We start from the raw sequence: 15,258 nt of genomic DNA, 5'->3' as shown, positions 1-15,258 counted from the left end.
GCATAAATCCTTGCCAGATTTTTTTTTTCTCTCATGTCTTGCTAAGTTTTAGGCATACTGTCTGAAACTTTATTCTCTTTATTGTGCTCAGGCTGTTCTAGAAAAATAGATATGTTAAACTATAAATGACATTCATGATCTTACCTGTTGGTTGTCAAGATTCATCAATGTGAGGCTGCATGTGGAGATGGTCAGTTTTATATTCATTCCCGAAAACTGAAGATTACTTTTGCCCAGAACTGTTGATAGGAACTTAGCTGGAGGCTTTAAAAATAACAAAACAACACTCTAAGTTATGTTTGTTACAGAACAAATATTGATGTTTTTTAAATGTTAAAAATGAGCCAAGGCCCACATTCTTCCTCTCTACTTTAAATAAATCAAATGAGATGGAATCCTTTTTTACCTAAAAACTTTAAAAAAAAATTGGAATGCAGCAAATCCTTGAGTAAGTAGGTGTGAAATTTGAGCCCTCAAACCTTTCCCAATACTTTCTACTCTCCCAAAATGTTAGGAATAGGAGCTTGCTTTATATAAAAGGAATTCCCATGAGAGTTTGGACTAGCTTAATTCTCAACTCCTTTTGAATACCACAAGTATGAAAAAAAGTTGCTATCTAGGTTTCTTGTGATGATTAAAAGAGTACAAGGAGATTGCTTGTGCCACAGCAGGCTAAGGATCCAGTGTTGTCACCTGGATCGCTGCTATGGTATGGGTTCAATTCCTGACCCAGGAAATTCACATGCTGTGGACAGGGCCAAAAAATAAAAAATTAAAGGTTGCAAAAAACACAATATACCAAAACTTAAGAGATACAGTGTAAGTGATGCTTTTATAGCTATAAGACTATAATTTATAGCTATAAACATACACAAAAAGAGAAAAATCAACAATCTAAACTTTAGAGTTTAAGGAACTCAAAAAAATTAACAAATTAAACCCAAAGCTAGTAGAAGGAAATAAATAATAAAGATTAGAGCAGAGATAAATGATACAGAGACTAGAAAATCAGTAGAGGAAATCAATGAAACCAAAAGTTGGTTCTTTGAAAAGATCAACAAAAAAATGACAAGCCTTTAGCTAGAAAAGCTAACAAAAAAAAGAAGAGTCAAATTAGTATGTCAACAAATTGGATTACCTAGATAAAATGAACAAATTTCTAGAAACAGAATACCTACCAAAACTAAATCATGAAACAGACAGTCTGGATAGACCTATAACTAGTCAAAACAGGTGAGGGGGAGAGGGAAGAAGGAAAGAAGAAAGGGAGGAAGGAAAAAATAATTGTTGGCAAGGATATGGAGAAAGTGAAACACGTGTACACTATTGATAGGAAAGTACAATGGTAAAACTACCAAGGATAACAGTATGGTAGTTCCCCAGAAAATTAAAAATAGAACTACCATATCATCCAACAATTCAACTTCTTGTTATATATGCAAAAGAATTGAAGGTAAGGATTTGAAGAGATACTTGTATATCCATGTTCACAGAAGCATTATTCACAACAGTTAAAACATGGAAGTAACCCAAGTGTCCATCAACAAGTGAATAGATGAGAAAAATGTGATATATATACACACAATTAAATATTATTCAGTCTTAACAAGGAAGGGAATTTTTGACATATGCTACAGCATGGATGAACCTTGAGGACATTATGTGAAGTAATGTGAAATAAGCCAGTCTCAATAAGACAAATACTATAGGATTCCACTTATATGAGGTACTCAGAATAGGAAAAATCATAGAGACAGAAAGCAGAATGGTGGTTGTCAAGGGCTGAAGAGAGGGCAGGAATGAGAAGTTATTGTCTAAAGGGTATAGACTTTCTGTTTTGCAAGATAAAAAGAGTTATGGGGCTACTCCCATTAATTTTCTTAACTAGATTGTGTGAAATAACTTCATTGCTTAATGCGAAATTACAAAGTTAGGGCTTAGGGGAAATGAGCTTTTTAGAAGCAAATAATTCTAAGCATATTCTGTTCTTCAAATAAATGTCTTTTTTAAAAAAGAGTTATGGGGATAGATGGGGTGATGATTGAACAACAATATAAATGTACTTAATATCACTGAACTATACACTTAAAAATGGTTACAACGGGGAGTTCCTGTCGTGGGCACTGGAAACTGGTATACATGAGGGTGCAGGTTCCATCCCTGGCCTCCTCAGTGGGTTGGGGATCCACCACTGAGCTGTGGTATAAGCCAGCAGCTATAGCTCTGATTCGATCCCTAGGCTATGGACTTCCATATGCCATGGGTGCAGCCCTAAAAAAGAAAAAATCTTCAGGAAAAAAATGGTTATTACTATGATAAGTTTAATATGTATTTTACTACAATTTTTCAGATTAGGAGGAAGAAGAATAGAAAGACTATAAAGTGCATGGAAGAGTCCCTGGCATGTAATAAGTACTCAATAAATGGTAGCTATCAAAGGAAATTAACTCAAAAATTTCTTGTTTTCTTTACATGTGTAATTTCTGATAAGATGAGAGCCTGGTTGCCATTGTTTTATTTTGTTTTGGAGTGTGAACACCCACTACTCCTGAAATGAGAAAGTCTTAAGTGAATAAGCCTATTTGTTGGGATCATCCAGTTGGAATATCCTATTCACAGAGGTTATGAGAAGGCAAAAGGAGGCCAGAGGCTACAGAGAGACGAAGGGTTCCATAGAAGAAACTAGAAATGGGGAGTTCTAATAGAATTCTAGAATTCAAGGGCTATTTATCAGTTTCCCATACCATGTGGCTCATTTGAGTCACTCTGGGTGACAATGGGTTCAACCCTGTGCAAAATAATGAACAACAATAAAAAATAAGTCAAGGTGGTACAGAAATAGAGCAGTAAACTGGGACTCTGAAGACCTGACTTCTACAGCTGGCGCTAATCAGCACTGACCTAGTGACTCAAGGTAAGTCCCTTCTCTGAGCCACAGTTGAGCAGCTGGCAAAGTGAGAGGGTTAGACCAGAAGATCTCTAAAAATTCCTCTCCTCTTAAATGGCCTACAAGTCTACAATTTATACAGTTATCTTAAGAGACTTTGTACCTCCCCTTTGGACTTTTCAAACCAACTAAATGTTCTAGGGTTAATAGCTCAATAGCAAAAATACTACCATTATCATTTAAAGCCTAATGTAAGCTAGGCACTGCATCAGGCACTTTGTACACATCATTTCATTTATTCTTACACAATTCTATAAAGTAAGTGCTATTAGCCAAGACATGGAAACAACCTAAATGTCCATGACAGATGAATGGATTAAGAAGATGTGGCATATATACATAATGGAATATTACTCAGCCATAAAAAAGATCAAAATAATGCCATTTGCAGCAACATGGATGGAACTGGAGACTCTCATACTAAGTGAAGTAAGTCAGAAAGAGAAAGGCAAATACTATATGATATCATTTATATCTGGAATCTAATATATGGCACAAATGAACCTTTCCACAGAAAAGAAACTCATGGACTTGGAAAACAGACTTGTGGTTGCCAAGGGGAGGGAGAGGGTTGGGGATGGACTGGGAATTTGGGGTTAATAGATGAAAACTGTTGCCTTTGGAATGGATAAGCAATGAGATCCTGCTGTGTAGCACTGGGAAGTATATCTAGTCACTTATGATGGGACATAATGGAGGATAATGTAAGAAAAAGAATTAATATATTTATGTGTGACTGGGTCATCTTGCTGTATAGTAGAAAACTGACAGAACACTGTAAACTGGCTATAATGGAAAACAATAAAAATTACTTTTAAAAAAGATGTGGAAAAAAAATTTTTTTAAGTAAGCGCTATTTTCTCCCATCTTACAGATGAGGAAATCAAGAGCCCAAAAGGTGAAATGACTTGTCCAAGATCACATAGTTAGTTGGTGGCAAAGGCAGCATTTAAATTCAAGTCTAACATCAAATCTTGTGCATTCTTTCAGCATGGAAAGCTCTTTCTTCTCGTGTATTATCCCACCTCTACCAGCACCTATGTTTCCATTTGAAAATAGACCAAAGAGTCTTAAAAGTCTAAAATGCTAAAAATGCAGAATGCACGCATTATAAAGTAATGAAACGGGAAGGTATCAACATTGCTCATCTGGTTCAACAACTTAACTTTACAGGAACAAAAACGGAGTCTTGGAGAGATGAGATATGCTCAAAGGCAAGTAAAGACCCAGCCCTGCAACCAGATTGTCTGACTTGAAAAGAGCCGGGTGCTTTCTCCACTCTGTCACTCCAGGCATCGCCATTTCAGACTGTCTGGCAAGCCGGAAAAATGTGAGGAACAAGAACAACGTTGAGTGCATCTCTGATATCATGCCAACTACTCGAGGCTATTCTGGACCTTGGGTCATGCGGTGGAATGAACCAACAACTCTTTTGATACTATCTTTCCCATAGTTAGGGTAACATAAAACAAGAAAACCACGTCAATATTTACCTTTCGCTTTTTAATGGCTCCATTTGCCCCAGGAACAGCTTCACACAGGCGACTTATTGCTTCCCTACAGAACAAAACCATATAAAGGCTCAGCTACCATCAAACACACAGTAAATGTTCAATAAATGTTAGCAAGTATCATGGCCAAAATGCACACTCCCACCAGGATGAGTCTGACATAAATGACCCTTCCCCACTCCCATGGGACAAAACACCAAGCTCAGTCTCTCTGCAGCTCAAATGCAAGAAAATTCAGCAACATTCCAATACTGAAAAATTGCTTTACAATAAGGAATCCTTCTATTCACCTTATTTGTCTCTTTTTTTATTCAGCTTTTGAGGTTTGGTTCTTAGCATTGTTAATTTCTAATCAAAAAGGAGGGTTGAAACTATTGCCTGGGAATCCTTCACAGTTTTACCCTCAGCAAAATCCTCTCTGCCCTGTTAGGAATAAAAAGCTTCATAGTATCTCAGCACTAAAGACAACTAAAAACAAAAGAATCCAGTGTTAGAGGAAGTTGAAAAGGATCAGGAGAGAATTGAACTTCAAGGTGGTCTCAAATGGAATCTTATTGACTAAGTTGCTGCTACAAGCCATTGAGCTTTCATGTAATTTCGCAGAAGAAAAGAAAATCAATAACAAATTTCCTCCTTTGCTTATTTTTCTGCCCTTACTATATATTGCACTTCCTGAGAGAAAAGCACTGCTGAAAGAGGTAGTTGTTCCTTAATGGAAGTGGTGAACAAACTGGCGCCCTCCTCTCCAGAAATGCAGTTATAACTAAGAGCTTTTGTCTCTGGGACTCAGCATTCATAACCACCCAAGCTTTCACTGGGCGTAATCTGAACCTTTGCCTTGTGGCTTTTGACACACATATTAAACTTTTCACAAAGCAAATGGAAATCTCTAAGCTCCTTCCCGGATCCACTGGACATCGTTGTTTAAATCAGTACACAGTATTCACACACACACACACACACATTGTATTGCAGTCTTTATATATATTAGATTTCATGAAAACATCTTCTATGAGCTGTTTTTGATCCCGAAGGAAGGGAGGAGCAGAAAGAGGAATGCAGATCCATTAAAGACATATATACATTTTATATCTCTCTCTATATATAATATATAATAAATATAGCAGTGCAGAGTTATGTTCTCAACATAATTACTTGCAGACAATGAATAGCATGGCTTTTCAGTTTAGCATATTTCCTCAGAATTTTTTATTTATTGTTTCTCTAGAATTCCAACCTGGTCTTCTGGAGTCAAAGAGGACAACTCAGAATTGGGCTGTTTTGTTTGACCGGTTGATTGATGCTTTCAGTCATTTAATGAATAGTTGAGAATTGATGAGACACATCTAATTGATCCCAATTGGCCTCTGATGTTGCCAAAATCACCAGTCCAGGCACCTGACTACGTTGTTGGTATTTAACAAAGAGCTGTTATAGGAAAGGTGTTATTAGATCATCTGTTCTATGAGAGCCAATTGGGATACCTGGGTTTAAAAAACTCCTTGTAAATGGTTTAAAATAAAAGTAGAAACAACGATGGGCATTGATGCTACTGAGTATAGTAACAATAATAGTGATTATTAGAAGTTGTTACTTTTATGTAACACCTATAGTTTAATAAAGTGCTTATCTAGGCATTGTTTTCTTGATTCTCAATCCAACTATCACTGTCTTTTAACAAAAAGTAAGGTTGGAGTTCCAGTTGTGGCTCAGCGGAAGCAAATCTGACTAGCATCCATGCAGGTTCGATCCGCAGCCTTGCTTAGTGGGTTAACGAACCGGTGTTGCCGTGACCTGTGGTGTAGGTCGCAGATCCCACGTTGCTGTGGCTCTGGCGTAGGCCGGCAGCTACAGCTCTGATTGGACCCCTAGCCTGAGAACCTCCATATGCCGTGGGAGCGGCCCTAGAAAAGGCAAAAAGACCCAAAAAAAAAAAAAAAAAAAAAAAAAAAAAGACGGTAAATTTTATGTTATGTGTATTTTACCATAATAGAAAAAACATTAAAAATAAAGTAGTTGTTAATTTTTTTTGACTTGAGAACCCTGAGAGTCATAGGTTTCTCTCCAATAAAAGGCCTATTTGTACAAATGCTTCTATTCAATCATAGAGGGTCCACCTCTCCCCACCCCAAACCCCTCAGCACCACTCCTGGAAAACCTGACTCTTTGGAATCCATAGATACCAGGTTAGGAAACACTGCTTTAAAATAACCACTCAAATTCTGCTTTCTTTGCTGCTATCAGTGTGAACAAATCTGAAAACCCTGTCAGGGAAGACTAGCAAAGTCAATGCTTTAGGATTAGCAAAGTCAATGCTTTAGGTCGGAGGGTGTGGCTGGAACTCCAGAAAAGCATTGAAAGTACTATTTGTTCTTTTTTTTTTTTTTATTTTCCCACTGTACAGCAAGGGGGTCAGGTTATCCTTACATGTATACATTACAATTACATTTTTCCCCCACCCTTTGTTCTGTTGCAACATGAGTATCTAGACATAGTTCTCAATGCTATTCAGCATTTGTTCTTAAAAATGTTACGGTTAGTCTCTTGGTACTAGTCTGAGGGGAAGAAAAGATCGTTGTGGAGAAAGGCAACAAATTCGAGCACATGGTAACCCTTTTGGAGCTGGGGACCACAGACGTTCACTAGCGAGCAAACATTCAGCAAAAGTCCTCCCTTAGAGGAGCAGGACTTTTCAGAGGCTAAATGGCTAAAGCTTTCCATCCTGGGAGCCCGTATGAGAAAGAAAGAGCCCCACAGCATCAACAGTGGTCACTTTGTTTATTGTTTTGCCACATGAGAGGGAAGGGGAGAAGCAGGCTGATGTAAGAGAATGAAAATGCAGTTAAGGATTTGCTTTTAAGCATATAAAAAAAAAAAGATATTTTGTCTCTCTTAACAGAGTTCAAACTAATAACTCAAACAAAGCCACCTTTCTTCATCAACTCCCTGGCTGCTACAGTACTTAAGTTATAATTTTTCTGTGTTTTTAACCCTTAAACAGTTAAGCTCCTCTGGAAACAATGTTCTCTAATCTTTGTTTTTTTTTGTTTGTTTGTTTTAATTTGGAAGGCAATATCCTAATCGAGACAGAATGGACCATTTAAGGGAGGGTGGGGACCTGTGGGACAGATTGTTTCTAGTCAATGTCAAAACTCAGTTCTTCAGTAAATAAGCCAGAAAATGGGTAACATGAAACCAGGCAAAGGGCCCATCATGGCAGTTAAAGGCAACTCTTCCCACCTGCTCACACACACACACACACACACACAGGCTCCAGTTTGTGCAGCCAAACAGAAATGAGAATAAACTTTAATCCCAGCAAGAGACTGTCCAAAATAAAATTCAAAAATACATAGCCAAAATAAAGTCATAAGGGATTTTCCCTTACTTTTTTATCTCCAACATGAATCCTTAAAGAAATCAGTTCACAGTGTCAGAGGGACAAGTCTCAATGTAAATATCTCAAACTTGAAAGTCTCAAAGTGCCTTCTTACTGATGAATGAGGGGACTTGGGAGTAATTCAGACTCCACAGCAGTGGGGTATTATGTTCCGATTGTTCTAGGGAAACTAGTACCTGCTTTTTTGAAATCTTTGCCTTCGGAACATCAAGGCTCAGTGATGTATGTGTTCAATTTCATTCAACTTGGTGAAATCAAAGACATCCAAGAATGTGTGCAAGCCTCAGATGGGACACTTTAGAACATGAGCCTACCTCCATGGTGATAAGCACACAATGAATACAGTGAATGCCCCTAGACCAGTGGAAAATGGAAAGCCTCAAACCCTCTTTGTGCCATTATCAAGGGGCATCACCCATGCACTCTGAAAGGGTGGATACAGCCCATAAAATAGATCCTTTCATTTTAGAAATGGGCACTTTGGGTCCCAGGATAGTCAAGTCAAAACTTTCAGTACTGCCCCCAGCATTTACTCTCACATGGACTTATCTTACTACTCGGTTCAACCTGGATTCCATTTAAAATCTGATTATAAAGTACATTTGCAATTCTACCCAGCTCAAGCAACCACAAAACACAGGTTGTTCTGTCTACTCTGTGATTCTGCCCTTTGGCTCTGATGCAAAGGCTGACCCATCAACTGCACTTAAAGGAAGTGAAGGACCATCCTATCCCCAGGATGGCAGCTACCCTGCAAGTCTCCCCCAGTAAAGAGAGATGAAGTGCTGATTTTCTCCCCTCCCCACAAGGATTTCCCATAACAGGATCACATTTCAAAATGCAAAAAGGAGTTCCCATTGCAGCTCAGCGGGTTAAGAACACCGCTACTATCCATGAGGATGTGGGTTTGATCTCTAGCCTCCCTCAGTGGGTTAAGTATCAGGCATTGCTGTGAGCTATGGTGTAGGTCGCAGACTTGTCTCAGACCCCATGTTGCTGTAGCTGTGGCATAGGCTGGCAGCTGTAGCTCTGATTCAACCCCTAGTCTGGGAGCTTCCATATGCCACAGGTGCAGCCCTAAAAAGAAAAAAAAATGCAAACGCTTACATCCCCAAACTGATGGCTTACATCCCTTCAAATATGAAATGACAATAGAGCAGTGAGGTTGATTTCACACAAAATTCAGTGAAATTTGTAAATCCAAAAGACTGTTCTCCTTTACATTGGAACAAACTATAACAACTTTGTTCTATACAAAATATTCTAAAATATTATGAAGACATGTTTTTTGAAGTTAAAAAGTATACCGATCATACAATGTGGTCACTTCAGAATCAAAACTCAAGCTTTAAAAAACCAAAACAGAGCCAATATAATCACCCAATTTTCTTCACCACATTTCACTTCAAATGATCTTTATCTACTTCCAAAAATTAGGCTTATCTTCAAAAAAAGGAAGATTTGTTTGGTACCATTTAAGATACTTAAAACAGTTTTCCATAAAGGTATCTATAATGCTAAGCAAGACAGCAATGAGTGGAATGTGTGTTGACTTCTACCACTGTTTAAAAAATATATAACTCTGGTTTTTTTATGGGCCATTTGGCATATATATTGTAGATTTTATCTGGTAAGTCCATTAAAAAAAATGAGTTTGCGCCTCTGGAAGGACTCAGTAACTGGCCTAGTGAGTTGAGTCCACAGGTGAAACAACTTTGGCCTGCACATCTGCTAAGAATTCACCGGTATAGCCATTTAGGTTAGTGGTGATCAAACTGCAAAGTTCTAAAGAGTCAACTGGTTAAAAATGCAGATTCCTGGGACTCTTCCTAGAGATTCTGATTCTCTAAGTCTGCATTTAACAGCCTCTGAGATGATTCTGGAGCAGATCAGTGAAAAGACCACACAGCCAATTAAAACTTCAACTTGAACTCACTGCACAGGACGCTTGGATCTGTGCTCTGCAGCTTCAACCTGATGTTGTGTTTGTGGCAGCTAAGGAATTAGGTCACCTGCTCCGAACAGCTACAGTAGGGAAGGCTACACCACCTGCACATTTGATGATGTTCCATTTTGCGGGAAATTTATATTCAACTTAGTCACTCAATATGCTGGGATCAATATTTGGTGTAATCCTGCCTCTTCCCTCTGTCCCCTTCCTTCTGTCCCCTTTATCCCTGGTGATCTCCTTCCCAGAGGGCATCTGGAGGTCCTGAACATCTCTGCTCACTTGACCTCCTGCACATATGGATGGTGATAAGTAACCTGTATTCTCTCTCCTCTGGCAGCCAGGATGCCGAGAGTCCTAGTCCATCCACACCTCAAAATGCCTTCAGGCTCTTGGTAATGGTTCTCAGTCTTGGCTGCACACTGGAGAAACACTGGGGCCAGGGGGGCAGGTGTTGTTTTAATAAATCCTGATGACTAGGACTTGTCTCCAGACATTCTGATTTAATGCGAGAGGGTGGGCCTGATGACTGGGAGTTTCAAAGCTCCCTCAAGTGTTTTCAACAGAGAGTCAGGTTGGGAATCTCTCTCCATAGCAGTGGTCAGCATGCCTTTTTCAGAAAGGGTGAAAATGCTAGGCTTTCTGAGCCATCCTGACTGTCGCAACAACTCAGCTCTCCAGCTGTAGCTTGAAAAGCAGCCCCAGATGATACGTAAATGAATGGGCTTGCTTATGTGACAATAACACATATGGACACAAATGTGAATCCCATAGGATTTCGACGTCACAAAATATTCTTTTTTTGATTTTTCCTCCCAGCTGTTTAAAAAAGTCAAAAAACCATTCATTCTTGGCCCAAAGGTGGCAAAATCAAAATTGAATAGCAGGTAGATTTGGCTATGGTTTGCTGACCCTTCTTACGGTGCGAACCAGAAATGAACAAGAGGCCTTGGGGTCATAGTCACTTACTAGCTTGTGCATGGCAGAAAACCTGTTAGAACACAATCTTTTAATCTTTCAAAGATTATTTATTGGTCCTTTGGATTTGCCCAGTATCTTGGTACAGAAAGCTGGGTTTTATAAGAGATGAGTCTTCTATGTAAATATAAGGATTATGGAACTCCTTTTACATACTGCTCATTATCATCCTCTATTCTTTGTCTTTCCTACCAGCATTTAGTGAAGGAGCAGGGAACAGAATTTTTTTTTAATATCAACTAAGTGTCATTAAGTGACATGATATCACATGCATGATTCAGTACAAAGCATTTGGGGGAATATAGAAATAAACACAAGTGCAAAATTACAGTAAATGTTAAAAGGGGAAAAGTGGAGGGCTTTAATTTAGCTATACCTCTTCTGTGATGATAAAGTGAAGAAAGCCTAGTTCAGTGGGCTCTGCAATCGGACAGCCAGAATTCAAAATCTAGCAGTCTCCTACAGGAGCTATGATGTGGAACAGATTCTTTAAGCTTTCTATGTCTCAGTTTATTAAAATTATAAAGTGGAAATAATAATAGTGCTTTGAACATTGCCTCAGTACATGTTAGCCACTATTATTGCCTTATCCTTAAAATGTCTATCTCCTTTGAGAACTGGGTCTAACCTGCTTTTTACAATGCCTAGGACCCGGCAAACTTTCAGCAGTTAAAAGTGGAATGATATAGATAGTATGTTGTAGAAGAGGCCCAGTTATGTCTATTATGCAAATAGTAATGGATAGTCCAAGTTTCTATAAAGGCAGAATGCCTATCTGATTTTCTTTAGATACCCCATGGCACCTAGTAGGTGGCCCTGGATAAACTGAATGCTCATTATGTAAATATTTAGGCAGCTCTCTGTCATTGAAACAAAGCATGGATCTTGTCCCCCTATATAACCCAGATCCTCCTTTAGAACAGAGGTACTCATTGTCCCCATTGCTGGAATGTTCACTGCTAATGGTTCAGGGCTGACTGTCTTCTCCAGCTCTGTCCTCTTCTCAAGGCACTTACCTTGTCCACAGGTACATCCCTCCCCAGAGGCAGCAGGCAACAATGGCAGAGGTCAATTCAGGATTTGCAGCCTGGGCCCTCTGCCCATTAGACCTGCTGAGGCCTCTGTTGAGCCAGCATCACTATCTAAGCCCCCTACCCCCCACCCCATCATGTCCAGTTCTGCATCCTTCACGCCCTCACCCACTGATTTTGAGAGCCTTCCCAGGAAACCTTTTGCAATCAACTCTCCATCCCAGAGACTCTTTCTAGATCCAGCCTAAGTCCTGCTAATGAGCTGCTGCCAGAATTATGCTCCTTTACTTTGGCATAAACACTTACTAGAGGATGTCTTTCCTTTTTAAGAATCTGTGTTGTCACAGCTAACAGTGAAAAAAAAAAAATCAATTTCAGAGAAAATCCTCCTAAGTGGCTCAGATGATCTGGATCAAAAAGATCTACCTTCTTATTGTTCAAACATGTGAAAAAATTTGGAGCTCCCACTGTGGCGCAATAGGATCAGCAGTGTCTTGGGAGCACTGGGACACAGGTTCGATCTCCAGCCTGGCACGGTAGGTTAAGGATCCCACGGCTGAGGCTTGGATCTGATCCCTGACCTGGACCTCCATATGCTGTGGGGCAGCAAAACAAAACAAAACAACTTTAAAATGCACATTTTCCTAGAAGAGTTGCAGCCCTCACAAACTCCAACTCATGTTTAAGTATAGGCTTCAGAGCCTGCCTAATGGAATTTCACACTTTTCCTAAGGAAATTACTGATAGGAAATGGAACCAATCTGCCTGGCAGGTGGAGAGATGCGCCAACTGTCCTGCATTTCCTTTGGCCTTTCAGGCTGAGATTAGTTTTTAATGAATTTTCAGTGCTCCCATCTAGCTTGCTTTTCCTAAAAGGAACTGTATCATTGATTTTTCTAGAGAGAGATTTATACATATATACACATACATGTATCAGAATTAAAACTCGCCTCCCTGGCATTTCCTAGGCTTTGCCTTTTTCTCTTTTTAAAAACAAAAATAAACAGCCTCAGGATGCTTTTTGGGATTTTCTGGAGAATCATCTTTTCAAAAATAAGGGATTTCCATATGAGCTGTAGTCTACCTGGGGACCTCATTTTGAAACCACTGGATAGGGTTCCCTTACACCTGTGGTTCTCAAAGTGTGGTCCTCTGATCACTGGCATGACCAACACCTGGAAACTTGTTAGATGTGCAAATTCCTAAATCAAAACTCTGGGAGTGGAGCCCAACATTCTGTCTTTTAACAAGCACTCCAGGTGATTAATTCCCTCATGTGCTGAAGTTGGAGAACCACTGTCTGGAACAATTTTGTTTCCTTAGTGGAGGTCAGAAGGCATCCTCACCTATGTGTTTATGAGCATCTTTATGAAGGTCCTTCCAGACAGAACTTACAAACAGGAGATCTGCTATCTTGAACTCAGGCCAAATTCCAACCTGAGGTTTGGATGTTTCTTGATTTTATCACTTCTGGCTTTCAGTGTTTTCCTGAGTTCTGTTCCTTAAAATTCTCTCAGTTAAATTGAGAAATAGTACACAAGGGCCAGACAGACCTGGTTTCTGGTTCCACAACTGAATTTGCTAGGGGAGTTTCACAATTTCTCTAAGTCTCAGTATCCTCATGGGCAAAACAGGATTAACAGTAGTATCTTTAATAAATGTTAACTTTTATGATGGTAACAATGCTGGTGACAGTAGCTATTAATTAAAAATAAACTCTGCAGACTGCTTGCTAGTAGTTGAATACTATGTTTGAATCCCTGAACTAGAAAGGGGTTGAAGTTCAGCCAGTTCCATCTAGATCAAGAAATCCTTCTCTTCATCTGAATCAACTTCTTGGACTCCAAGGCTCTCTGAACCAAACTGAGTATCTTCAGTGAATTTATTTTCATTTCTTTGTCAATAATGTGTACGAATGGTGTCCATGTGTCAGACACTCTACCACAGAGCCAGAGACCTGACCCAACTGTTTCAGAGCTCCTCGTTCTGAAATTTGGCCTAGTTCAGGATGCCACATTCTGTGTTTGTAGCTTGTCTAGGTCTTTTCTGCTTTTCTCTGACTACTAGCAGTGATTATGGAGCCTTCAAGACCTCCCAAGCCATTTCTAGATCTGTGACCTAGGCTAGAGAAGCCCTGAAACCACTCTGTTAATCAATAAATATTTGTTGATGCAACTATGTCCCAATCATTGTGGCTCTGCAACCTACCAAGCCCTTGAACTAGCCTTCCAGGGAGAATCTAAATCCCAAAGATGATGGATGATGAAGCCCTTGTGATTGTCCCACTGAAAAAAAGGACCAGAGGGACCCAATCCCTTCTAGGTCATACACACTCTGGGCTTTCTCGGGAGGTTCCTATGCAACTCAGCATTGGTGTTTCCACGAGCAATGGATCAAAAGGCCTATTCTACTTGCATTGTTAAATGATTCAAACCAAGAGCTGACCACTGTGTCTATCCAATCAAAATTAGAAACCCAGTCTCTTGGTCCTGGAGACATTTACACAGGAGTATAGTTGAAAATGCTTGAGCTGTGACAAACCTTCAATACAAACTACTAAAGGAAACCAAAAAGGGTTACAAAAGGAAATACTAGAATGCATTCTCATCTGGCCCTGCCTGGGGAAAAAAGTACTGGAGAAAGCTACTTCATTGAGCAATCAAAGCTAAAAATACCGGGTCACCCCAAAATATAGAGGCATTAATATTCACGCATTTTAAGCTCTAAATTAATTTCTTTCTCTTCAAACACTTGAGGCCATCCACTACCATCCATACCTAGACATGGACAGATAACTAAGCACTCTCACTTAGGCTGTGTATATTGTCTGTTAGAGAGACAGTGTGTATATCTGTAAGTTTCTATAGATTCATTTGGATACATTAGCTGGCCCTGATTTTAGCCACAACATATTTTTAGAAACCATTTCATAAAGTGGATCATATTTTCCATGGGAAAAATACTATAATTGAGAATTTCATTCTGGACCAAGGATTTCTTGGCAGATCAAATATAGATACTATAAATAGCCTGTTGTAGAACAAAACTAACGCCCATTTTATAAACCTCTATAAATATCTAAAACATTAAAATAATTCCCTAAGGCCTATTAAAAAGGCATCAACATATACAATACCTACACATGTAGTCTCAAAGTTTCTTAAAATATCCAAATACCACACAAACCTAGAGCTCAATTTAATATGTTCTAAAATTAATGCACTAACTATAATAATATTAAATATTTGATTAATAATTTTGTAAACCTTCAATTTTAGTGAAGCATTTAAGGGACGATTTAAATATTCCCAGTCTTTTCTTTCTTTCTTTTTTTAAAAGATGTTCAGAGAAATTGATTTATGGTTTTCTTTTCCCTTTGTGGTAGAAATCTTTTTTTTTTTCTTTCTTTCCTTTTTTTTTTTTTGCTTCACTTACTACCTCTC

The 15,258-nt window shown here is 39.0% G+C and overlaps 1 protein-coding gene across 2 annotated transcripts in view; it reads right to left on the bottom strand.

The window, feature by feature from the left end:
• Window positions 1–15,258, bottom strand: part of SHC4 (SHC adaptor protein 4) — a 148,680-nt gene that overhangs the window by 65,790 nt on the left and 67,632 nt on the right. For both annotated transcript variants that reach the window (XM_013993029.2, XM_003121520.4), the window contains exons 3-4: window positions 4,441–4,504; window positions 145–264 (exon numbers count right to left, since the gene is read on the bottom strand). In XM_013993029.2, the coding sequence (XP_013848483.1) occupies window positions 145–264; window positions 4,441–4,504 (184 nt within the window). The remainder of the gene's footprint in view (window positions 1–144; window positions 265–4,440; window positions 4,505–15,258) is intronic.

This window comes from Sus scrofa, chromosome 1 (genome assembly GCF_000003025.6).
Source record: "Sus scrofa isolate TJ Tabasco breed Duroc chromosome 1, Sscrofa11.1, whole genome shotgun sequence".
In the NCBI taxonomy this organism is placed as follows: Eukaryota; Metazoa; Chordata; class Mammalia; order Artiodactyla; family Suidae; genus Sus; species Sus scrofa.
Note: the sequence above shows the minus strand (reverse complement) of the source record. Positions and strands in the feature narration are given on the sequence as shown.